Source organism: Bufo bufo, chromosome 7 (assembly GCF_905171765.1).
Source record: "Bufo bufo chromosome 7, aBufBuf1.1, whole genome shotgun sequence".
Taxonomy (NCBI): Eukaryota; Metazoa; Chordata; class Amphibia; order Anura; family Bufonidae; genus Bufo; species Bufo bufo.
In genome coordinates this window covers 46,233,680-46,245,940 of record NC_053395.1, presented here as the reverse complement: position 1 = coordinate 46,245,940, position 12,261 = coordinate 46,233,680, and the positions used below count along the sequence as shown (strand labels likewise).

Here is a 12,261-nt window from a genome sequence, read left to right as displayed (position 1 = left end):
GGTGTCTTCTTTCCAAAATGGGGTCACTTGTGGGGGAGTTATACTGCCCTGGCATTCTAGGGGCCCAAATGTGTGGTAAGGAGTTTGAAATCAAATTCTGTAAAAAATGACCTGTGAAATCCGAAAGGTGCTCTTTGGAATATGGGCCCCTTTGCCCACCTAGGCTGCAAAAAAGTGTCACACATCTGGTATCTCCGTACTCAGGAGAAGGTGGGGAATGTGTTTTGGGGTGTCATTTTATATATACCCATGCTGGGTGAGAGAAATATCTTGGCAAAAGACAACTTTTCCCATTTTTTTATACAAAGTTGTCATTCGACCAAGATATTTATCTCACCCAGCATGGGTATATGTAAAAAGACACCCCAAAACACATTCCTCAACTTCTCCTGAGTACGGGGATACCAGATGTGTGACACTTTTTTGCAGCCTAGGTGGGCAAAGGGGCCCATATTCCAAAGAGCACCTTTCGGATTTCACTCCTCATTTTTTCCTGAATTTGATTTCAAACTCCTTACCACACATTTGGGCCCCTAGAATACCAGGGCAGTATAACTACCCCACAAGTGACCCCATTTTGGAAAGAAGACACCCCAAGGTATTCCGTGAGGGGCATGGCGAGTTCCTAGAATTTTTTATTTTTTGTCACAAGTTAGTGGAAAATGATGATTTTTTTTTTTGATTTTTTTTTCATACAAAGTCTCATATTCCACAAACTTGTGACAAAAAATAAAAACTTCCATGAACTCACTATGCCCATCAGCGAATACCTTGGGGTCTCTTCTTTGCAAAATGGGGTCACTTGTGGGGTAGTTATACTGCCCTGGCATTCTAGGGGCCCAAATGTGTGGTAAGTAGGTAAATGACCTGTGAAATCCGAAAGGTGCTCTTTGGAATGTGGGCCCCTTTGCCCACCTAGGCTGCAAAAAAGTGTCACACATCTGGTATCTCTGTATTCAGGAGAAGTTGAGGAATGTGTTTTGGGGTGTCTTTTTACATATACCCATGCTGGGTGAGATAAATATCTTGGTCAAATGCCAACTTTGTATAAAAAAATGGGAAAAGTTGTCTTTTGCCAAGATATTTCTCTCACCCAGCATGGGTATATGTAAAATGACACCCCAAAACACATTCCCCAACTTCTCCCGATTACGGAGATACCAGATGTGTGACACTTTTTTGCAGCCTAGGTGGGCAAAGGGGCCCATATTCAAAAGAGCACCTTTCGGATTTCACAGGTCATTTTTTACAGAATTTGATTTCAAACTCCTTACCACACATTTGGGCCCCTAGAATGCCAGGGCAGTATAACTACCCCACAAGTGACCCCATTTTGGAAAGAAGAGACCCAAAGGTATTCACTGATGGGCATAGTGAGTTCATGGAACTTTTTATTTTTTGTCACAAGTTAGTGGAATATGAGACTTTGTATGAAAAAAAAAATAAAAAAAAAAATAAGCATTTTCCACTAACTTGTGACAAAAAATAAAAAATTCTAGGAACTCGCCATGCCCCTAACGGAATACCTTGGGGTGTCTTCTTTCCAAAATGGGGTCACTTGTGGGGTAGTTATACTGCCCTGGCATTTTCCAGGGGCCCTAATGTGTGGTAAGTAGGTAAATGACCTGTGAAATCCTAAAGGTGCTCTTTGGAATGTGGGCCCCTTTGCCCACCTAGGCTGCAAAAAAGTGTCACACATGTGGTATCGCCGTATTCAGGAGAAGTTGGGGAATGTGTTTTGGGGTGTCATTTTACATATACCCATGCTGGGTGAGAGAAATATCTTGGCAAAAGACAACTTTTCCCATTTTTTTATACAAAGTTGGCATTTGACCAAGATATTTCTCTCACCCAGCATGGGTATATGTAAAATGACACCCCAAAACACATTCCCCAACTTCTCCTGAGTACGGCGATACCAGATGTGTGACACTTTTTTGCAGCCTAGATGCGCAAAGGTGCCCAAATTCCTTTTAGGAGGGCATTTTTAGACATTTGGATACCAGACTTCTTCTCACGCTTTGGGGCCCCTAGAATGCCAGGGCAGTATAAATACCCCACATGTGACCCCATTTTGGAAAGAAGACACCCCAAGGTATTCAATGAGGGGCATGGCGAGTTCATAGAAATTTTTTTTTTTTGGCACAAGTTAGCGGAAATTGATATTTTTAATTTTTTTCTCACAAAGTCTCCCGTTCCGCTAACTTGGGACAAAAATTTCAATCTTTCATGGACTCAATATGCCCCTCACGGAATACCTGGGGGTGTCTTCTTTCCGAAATGGGGTCACATGTGGGGTATTTATACTGCCCTGGCATTCTAGGGGCCCTAAAGCGTGAGAAGAAGTCTGGAATATAAATGTCTAAAAAATTTTACGCATTTGGATTCCGTGAGGGGTATGGTGAGTTCATGTGAGATTTTATTTTTTGACACAAGTTAGTGGAATATGAGACTTTGTAAGAAAAAAAAAAAAAAATTCCGCTAAGTTGGGCCAAAAAAATATCTGAATGGAGCCTTACAGAGGGGTGATCAATGACAGGGGGGTGATCAATGACAGGGGGGGTGATCAATGACAGGGGGGGTGATCAATGACAGGGGGGTGATCAGGGAGTCTATATGGGGTGATCACCACAGTCATTGATCACGCCCCTGTAAGGCTTCATTCAGACGTCCGGATGCGTTTTGCGGATCCGATCCATCTATCAGTGGATCCGTAAAAATCATGCGGACGTCTGAATGGAGCTTTACAGGGGGGTAATCAATGACAGGGGGGTAATCAATGACAGGGGGGTGATCAGGGAGTCTATATGGGGTGATCACCACAGTCATTGATCACGCCCCTGTAAGGCTTCATTCAGACGTCCGGATGCGTTTTGCGGATCGGATCCATCTATCAGTGCATCCGTAAAAATCATGCGGACATCTGAATGGAGCTTTACAGGGGGGTGATCAGGGAGTCTATATGGGGTGATCACCACAGTCATTGATCACGCCCCTGTAAGGCTTCATTCAGACGTCCGGATGCGTTTTGCGGATCGGATCCATCTATCAGTGCATCCGTAAAAATCATGCGGACATCTGAATGGAGCTTTACAGGGGGGTGATCAGGGAGTCTATATGGGGTGATCACCACAGTCATTGATCATGCCCCTGTAAGGCTTCATTCAGACGTCCGGATGCGTTTTGCGGATCGGATCCATCTATCAGTGCATCCGTAAAAATCATGCGGACATCTGAATGGAGCTTTACAGGGGGGTGATCAGGGAGTCTATATGGGGTGATCACCACAGTCATTGATCATGCCCCTGTAAGGCTTCATTCAGACGTCCGGATGCGTTTTGCGGATCGATCCATCTATCAGTGCATCCGTAAAAATCATGCGGACATCTGAATGGAGCTTTACAGGGGGGTGATCAGGGAGTCTATATGGGGTGATCACCACAGTCATTGATCACGCCCCTGTAAGGCTTCATTCAGACGTCCGGATGCGTTTTGCGGATCGGATCCATCTATCAGTGCATCCGTAAAAATCATGCGGACATCTGAATGGAGCTTTACAGGGGGGTGATCAGGGAGTCTATATGGGGTGATCACCACAGTCATTGATCATGCCCCTGTAAGGCTTCATTCAGACGTCCGGATGCGTTTTGCGGATCGGATCCATCTATCAGTGCATCCGTAAAAATCATGCGGACATCTGAATGGAGCTTTACAGGGGGGTGATCAGGGAGTCTATATGGGGTGATCACCACAGTCATTGATCATGCCCCTGTAAGGCTTCATTCAGACGTCCGGATGCGTTTTGCGGATCGGATCCATCTATCAGTGCATCCGTAAAAATCATGCGGACATCTGAATGGAGCTTTACAGGGGGGTGATCAGGGAGTCTATATGGGGTGATCACCACAGTCATTGATCACGCCCCTGTAAGGCTTCATTCAGACGTCCGGATGCGTTTTGCGGATCCGATCCATCTATCAGTGGATCCGTAAAAATCATGCGGACGTCTGAATGGAGCTTTACAGGGGGTTGATCAATGACAGGGGTGTAATCAATGACAGGGGGGGTGATCAGGGAGTCTATATGGGGTGATAACCACAGTCATTGATCACGCCCCTGTAAGGCTTCATTCAGACGTCCGGATGCGTTTTGCGGATCCGATCCATCTATCAGTGGATCCGTAAAAATCATGCGGACATCTGAATGGAGCTTTACAGGGGGGTGATCAATGACAGGGGGGTAATCAATGACAGGGGGGTGATCAGGGAGTCTATATGGGGTGAGGTGATCAGGGGCTAATAAGGGGTTAATAAGTGACGGGGGGGGGGGGGTGTAGTGTAGTGTAGTGGTGCTTGGTGCTACTTTACTGAGCTACCTGTGTCCTCTGGTGGTCGATCCAAACAAAGGGGACCACCAGAGGACCGGGTAGCAGGTATATTAGACGCTGTTATCAAAACAGCGTCTAATATACCTGTTAGGGGTTAAAAAAAACACATCTCCAGCCTGCCAGCGAACGATCGCCGCTGGCAGGCTGGAGATCAACTCTCTTACCTTCCGTTCCTGTGAGCGCGCGCGCCTGTGTGCGCGCGTTCACAGGAAATCTCGGCCATCGCGAGATGACGCATATATGCGTGACTCTGCGCAGGGCTGCCACCTCCGGAACGCGATCCTGCGTTAGGCGGTCCGGAGGTGGTTAAAGGAGGTTTCCAAGATTTTCATATAGATTGGCCTTTCCTTAGGATAAGCCATAAATATCAGTGGCGGGGGTCCAATTCCAAAAACCGCCACCAGTCAGCGGTTCTGCGATAGCTCTGCTGACTGAACTACACAGCGCCGCCCACCGTGTAGTGGATGAAGCTTGGTATTACAGGGCTGTTCCCATTCAAGGGAATGGGAGCAGCACTACAGTAACAGACTTCCGCCAGATCAACTGCAGAACAGCTGATCGGCGGGGGCTGCCGAGAATCGGACCCCCATCAAGACGGGCCAATCAAGTCCTGGAAAACCCCTTTAAAGGGGTATTCCCATCTCCCACATTTATGGCACATTGCTAGGGCATGACTTCAATTTCAGATATAGGTGGGTAACACCTCTAGGACCTGCTTTTATCTCCAGAAAGGGTCCCCCAAAGTAAAGTAGATCATACAGCGCAAGCGCTGCCACCCTCCATTCACCACTATGGAAGTTCCAAAACTGGGCAAGGCTCGGCTATTTCTGGCAGTCTCATGGCAGTGAATGGAGAGGTGCCTGTGAGTTCTCCATTCACCGCTATGGCAGCTCCCAAAATAGCTTAGCAGAGCTCCTATAGCAGTGAATGGTGAGCAAACCACGCATGCGCAGTGTGCTCTACTCCACTTCGTGGGCCACGTTCTGGAGAAAAGAGCAGGTCCCGGAGATGGGACCCACAGCTATCTGACTGTCTGACATTGATGGCATATCCTAGCAATACGCCATCAATGTCTGAGATGAGAGTACCCCTTTAACTGTGAAGCCAGCTCATCATTAGAACGCTTGCAGCAGTTTTACCATCAGGCTTGTGCAAAACTGCATAAATTACAAAAGCAGTTGTGAAAAATCTCACTTCTGCAACATTTGCAAACTCAGCTCTACGTCTGTGCAACATGGTACCAAAATTACAAGTGTTGCGTTTCAAGAGCTGGTATCCTTTTCCGAGTTGACTCAGCACGTATGTTACTTTGGTGACTGTAAGACTACGTGTCACGGAGAACCCTTCCAAATTTACTGAGGACATTCCTGGAACCCCACCAAGTTTCTAAGAGAATGAGACAGGCACAAAATGCTGGCATCTAAACACAGTAATGGACTTGCATTGCAAATGCAGACTGCTACAAAAACAGCACACTGCACAAGACGCCAGCTAAAAGTACCGTAAAACTACGCGATGTATATTATTCCTACTCGTAGTCAACTGGTGAAACCTCTCCAAACCTCTTCTTGGAGAAGACCACCTTTTGATCAAGATGAGATATCCTGTAACATACTAGTTCTGTGCATACTAGTCACTCTCTTAGAGGACCACTCGTCCAGAAGACCCTTTGTGGATGCAGTTTGGGGCGTCTCAGAGAGACTTTATTGTATGGGCATATGCTGTTAACCTTAAGCGTGACCCATCTTGAAAAGGGGTTATCCCATGATGACTGTAAAAAAATGTTAATCAGAAATCATATACCACATGACTCTTCCTATCAAAGCTAGAACCAGCTCTGTTCATCACCTCGACCCTGACTCAAGCAGGCAGCACATGGGGCGTGTCCTTTCGGGGGGGGGGGGGAACCTTCTGCTGCAGCTCTCTCCCTCTCCTTGTCACAGCCTCTAACAGAATAAAGGGCTGGGGACAATTGAACAATGTAACTGAGCATGTGCATCCACCTCAGCGAGGTGGACATAGAAATATGTTAAAAAATAAACAGCAGGTGGCGCTGTACAGATGCATTTTTTTGAATAACTCAGTGGCTGTGCTAGATTTTTATTTATAGGCAATTACAAAAGTATTCAGATCCAGGCGCTGCTTTGCAAAAAAATGTGAACATTTTTCTTGGGACAACCCTTTTAAGGAATCTTGTAGAGCATTTCCCAGCTACACTTGAGATGTCACAGACCTGTGTCGGATTGCATGTTCTGTATCTAGGTCTTCCAGGTGAAACTCGGCCCAAGGATCAGGCATCTGCTTGGCTTTTTGGATGGCATGTTTCCAGGCCTCCTGTGAAAGGCAGAGCATAATCAGCCATAAGTATAGAAAAGAGATCAGGATGAAAAGTCCATGTCATCACATGTGTGAATGGTAGTGATGGACGCCATATGGTAGCGAGGAGCGACATTAAAGGGGTTACATAAATCGTGTAAAAAGTATCACCTGAGGTTGAGCTGATTGTAGGGTGCCCTACAAAGATTCTCAGCCATTTGCTGCAATCTGTCGGAGAACCCAACAGCAGCAGCAAAGTGTTCACTTTCTCTGCAGCGCCTCCACAGGATAAATTAAGAATTCCCTTAAAAAGGTAATAGCTATCCCCTAGCAACTGGATAGAAAATAACAAACTCCTCGGTGGGGGTCCAACCACTGGCTTTGTCGGCTCCTAGGTCGGACAACCCCTTTAAGGTGCCAATTCTATATGCTTAAAGAGGTTGTGGAAGAATGTTTTTTTTTTAAAGTAAGTATTATGTGCAATATACATGTGGAATGAGTATAACAATATCCAACCACTTGTAATTCGTGCAGACAGTATATACACAGTACAGACATGGAAAAGGAACGTAGCACAGAGAATTAAGCACCAAAGTACAGTCTCACTAGTGATTATGATGTCCAATTTCAAATGACACATACCCGACCTCGATCAGTCAAGCAGCCATGCTTAATATAGCGGTGTTTGTCATTCTAGGAAATGCACAAAAAGTATTAATGGACCATCACCCAAAGCATTACGTTCAGCACATACATAGCAAACAAACATTGTACAAGATTAACACCAGTGGACACCCAATGAAATATTCCACATTTAAGACAAGACATATACAGAATGCACTCATCACTCTAAAGCCTCATTCACACGTCCGTGCTCAAATCCGTGAAAAGGTGGTCAGTGATGCATCCGTGAAGGGTCCGTGTGTGGTCCATGTGTCATCCGTGTTTCACTCACCCTGCACAGCTGTAAAATTATTTTCAAAGCATCTCTTCCTAATGATCTGGGAAACATGAATGAAACACGGATTGGCATCTGCGATGCATCCGCGGTTTTTACTGACCCGTAAACTATAACAGCCGTGAACACGGACAAAATAAAGCATTGCATCCGTGCTAAAAACAAGGACCCGCGAACCGTGGCAAAACGCGGATGTGTGAATACACACATTAAAATGAATTGGGAAGTGTGCTGTCCGTGGAGAACACGTACAGCACACGTATGTGGAACGCCAACGTGTGAATGAGGCTTAACTGGCATTGAAAGGAAGCTTGACCCAAACGTTCCTAATCCTTATTATTGCAAATTCCTCTCCTTTATTACCAGACAATTCCACTTTTTGGACTCGTAGTCTCCCTCTTTGTCTCGGCAGCCCCTTCCTCTGCACGGGGTGTGTGTGTGTGTGTGGGGAGGGGGGGATACTCATTTATATTGCTAGTCAAGCAATGAAAGCATCAGGGCTTTAGTGGCCACAGATGCAGATTTCATCGCAATGAGTTTTCCAATTCAAAGCAGTTTTTTTTATATTTGCTTATTTAAAGGGGTACCACCATCTCAGAAACTGATGGCATATCACTAGGATAGGTCACCAATGTCAGAGCTGTGGGACTCACCTCTGGGACCCGCTCCTATCTTCAGAATGGGGCCCCTGAAGTGAAGGACAAGCACATTGCGCCTGGTAGCGAGCAGCTCACTCTTCACTTTGGGGGGACTGTTCTGGAGATAGGAGAGGGTCCTATCTGACATTTTTCATGGCTTTTTTATTTGGCAAAAATGCATGTGTGAGCCGAATTTAATAAATTTAAAGGGATTCTGTCACCAGATTTAACCCTATTTAGCTAGCTGACAATAGTGATGTGCTAATGTCAGCTAAACCTAACTAGCCTGTTCCTACTTTTATCTATGCCCTCGTTACGCCAGAAATCTAACTTTTATAATATGCTAATTAGCCTCTAGGAGCGCTGGGGGGGGGGGGGGAATGTTCCTGCTCCTACAGGCTCCGTTCTCCCACCTTTGTCGCCTCCCTCCAAGTCCTGATTGACAGGGCCAGGCAGCGCTCGCATCTGTCTGCGAGTGACACCAGCACGACTTTGGGGAGAATTATTCTTCCATAACAGCGTGCCCTAAATAAAACCATTTATTGCAATTACGTGCCATTGTGAGGCTTATTACCGGGAGTGTGCGGCCTCTGTATGCACCTTCTAGTATTAGAGAGGGTGTCAGTATGGTGCTTAATTACAGGAAGGTCAAGGAGCTAATCCCCAGACATCACAGGAGTGGACTGTGCATCATCACACACAGCAAATCTGCTGCCATTCAGTCCATCAGGAGATGGATATTTCCACACGCTGAGGCCTCATGTGAACAGGGCAAATCCTCTATGTGACTTATTAGAGCACATGGACTTTAAAAGGACTTGTCCGGGAAGATAGGCCATCACTTTCTGGTCTTAGGAAGTCCGACACCCTGCAACCCCCGATCAGCCGCTCTGCAGTAGCTGTGCGGTGGGCGTAGCAGGTTATTGCAGCGCCGTTCCTACTGAAGTGAGTGGGGGCAGCACTGCAGTAACCAGCTCCGTGCACTACACAATGGATGGCGTTGTGTAGTTCTGGTATCCGAGTTGCTGAAGAACATCTGGTGTCGGACTCCCCACTGATCAGATAATGGTGACCTATCCTGGGGCTATCACTTTGTAAAATCTTGGACAATCTTTTAAGGGACATAGTTCCTCTGTCAACAAAAGCTCTTTGCAAAGGGCTTCAGCTGCTTCACCAGGGGTCCTCAGTTAAAAAAGGGATTGTTCAAAATGAGACAACCCCTTAAAGTCCCTGTTCACATTTGACATATTTGCTGCAAATGTTTGGTGCACAATCAGTAAATTGGGTCATGCAAACGGCCGTTGCCCCATCGTGGCCGTATTGCGGTCCCCGCACACAGCGGGTCCGCAATACACAGGGCACCGGCCGTGTGCACCCCGCATGTGGACCTTTTCACTTGAATGGGTCCGCAAACCCGGAGATGTGGTGCAAAAGCACGGATCGGAACCCCACGGAAGCACTACGGAGTGCTCCTGTGGGGTTTCTGGCCGTGCCTGTGCAACGCCAAAAAGTAGTGCATGCAGTACTTTTTTGCAGTGCGAACCGTCGGATTCGGATCGCGGACCCCATTCAAGTGAATGGGTCGGCGATCCGCATGTAGCTGCCCCGTGATCGGTGCACGTGCATTGCGGACTGCAATTTGCGGTCCGCAGCACGGGCCCGGCCAGCACACGGTCGTGTGCATGAGTCCTAAATTTGAGAACATGCTGTGAATTAGGACTTATTCACACAACCGCCTCTGTTACTCCATCTGCAAAAAAAAAAAAAGGATTCGGGAAAATCTGATAGCACAAAAACGGTTTCCATGTACATTCCATTTTTTTTTCTCTTTTCCATAGGCCTCTTTCACACTACCATTTTTTTTTTCCGTTTTGCGGGCCGTTTTTTGCGTTCCGTATACGGACCCATTCATTTCAATGGGTCCGCAAAAAAAACGGAATGTACTCCGTATGCATTCCGTATCTCCGTTCCGTGCAAAGATAGAACATGTCCTATATTTGGCCGCAAATCACGTTCCGTGGCTCCATTAAAGTCAATGGGTCCGCAAAAAAAAACGAAATGCATACGGAAATGCATCCATCTGTCTTCCGTATCCTTTCTGTTTTTTGCGGAACCATCTATTGAAAATGTTATGCCCAGCCCAAATTGTTCTATGTAATTACTGTATATGCCATACGGAAAAACGGAACGGAAAAACGCAACCGAAACGGAACCGCAAAACACTGAAATAGCCATACGGTAGTGTGAAAGAGGCCATAGAGTACAGTTGATAGGTAACGCAATGGATGAAATCCCGTGAAGTTAAAATAATTCTGCAAAATCCACACGCAATCCACGTGTAAAACGTCCACTGCCCGTGCTGGAGTCTGAAGGTGCAGATAACAATGGGGATGAGATGTAGGGATCGTGTGACTCAGGATTACACTGGGGGCATGGTATGAATGCTGGGGAGAAACTGGTTCGAGCTTGCTGTACTCTGAGGTAATTCCCTATCCATTAACTTGGCAGGTTCCCTTTGAGCTTCTGTAACCTTGTGTCCCCAGGACAGATCCACTCCTCACGTCATGCCTCGGGGCAACACAATGGTATATTTAGGAAAAAACTGTTGTTTTATTAGGCCATGCTAACGAGTTCTTCCCGACTACTGGCTGCACAGATGATATAGTTAGAGTTCTGTGCATTCGCTTTCGAAGCCTCTAAATGTTTTAAAGGATGGGCTTGAAAACCTGAATGGGCTGAACATGTTGGAGATCCCCTAATGCAATCTTTTTCTGCTCGAGTGTGCAAATGTACCTGTGGGATGTTTGTGAAGAGGACTACAGACCGCCATAAAACAGCCTCGAACCACAGCAACACACCCCTCGTTTAAAAGCTACCTTTAAGGGATCCTCCACCTTTTGGACCTGTGGAGGGAAGCACACTTACCTGCTCCCCGACGCTCAGTTCCATCTCCTCCTGTTCGCATTGCTCCATACTCTGCTTATCAATTTCTGGCATGGATAGGAGTAATGTGTGCCGCCGCAGCCAATAACTGGCCACAGGGGTGACTTGTCCCCCAATCGGCACGTCACTGGGTCACATGCCACTTGGGGTGGCCACATGGTCGCTGTTGCCAATCATTGTCTGGAACCCTGTCCATACCGGAAGTTGACAAGTGGGTACCAGAATGTTGCGAACTGAAGGAGCGAGGACCAGATAAATATGTTTCCCTCCACAGGTCCGGCAGGGAGGGAGAAAACCTAAAAATATGTTCAAAGTGTGGAGTACGCCTTTGAAAGGGATTGTCCGGAATTTTAATATTGATAGCCTACCCTCCCACGGTGGGAGTCTGACACCCTGCCCACCTGCCGATCAGTTGTTTCAGAGCAACTCTGGCACCAGAAGTCAGAGCTGGGACTGACCAGCTCCTGTCATGGAGCAGTGGACGGACTGGTAAATAAGGCACTGCTCCTACTGAAGTGAAAATCAAGATTTTTAGTTCCAGCACCGACTTCTGGAGCCGGAGCTGCTCTGCCAAACTGTTCTGCAGGAGAGTGTGGTATTTGGCCAATGCTGATCAAACGTTGATGGCTAAGGATGAGCGAACTTCTGTTTCAAGTTCGGCACACAAGGTTCGGGTTATCTAAGAATTCCGTTACGGATTCTGCTACCACGGACCATAAGTTATGGACCGTGGTAGCGGAATCCATAAAGGAATTCTTAGATAATCCGAACCTTGTACACCGAACTTGAAACAGAAGTTCGCTCATCCCTATTGATTGCCCGTCTACTCCACGTGTAGGCAAACTCTAAAAACAACAAACCGAAAAACTTTTCATCTGTGTCTACGTGCAACGTAAGTGGTGAGCAGCTCATGACAAGGCATGAAGACAAGGTAGAGAATACATCTGGTCTCTGTCACAGTGAAGGTCACCGACGGCCTATGCCGGCATCCATTTATTGGATTAGAGCCTCTAGATTGG

At 46.6% G+C, this 12,261-nt stretch overlaps 1 protein-coding gene across 2 annotated transcripts in view; it reads right to left on the bottom strand.

The window, feature by feature from the left end:
* EEF2K (eukaryotic elongation factor 2 kinase) overlaps nucleotides 1-12,261 on the bottom strand; it is an 89,198-nt gene that overhangs the window by 48,745 nt on the left and 28,192 nt on the right. For both annotated transcript variants that reach the window (XM_040439369.1, XM_040439370.1), the window contains exon 3: nucleotides 6,621-6,721. In XM_040439369.1, the coding sequence (XP_040295303.1) occupies nucleotides 6,621-6,721 (101 nt within the window). The remainder of the gene's footprint in view (nucleotides 1-6,620; nucleotides 6,722-12,261) is intronic.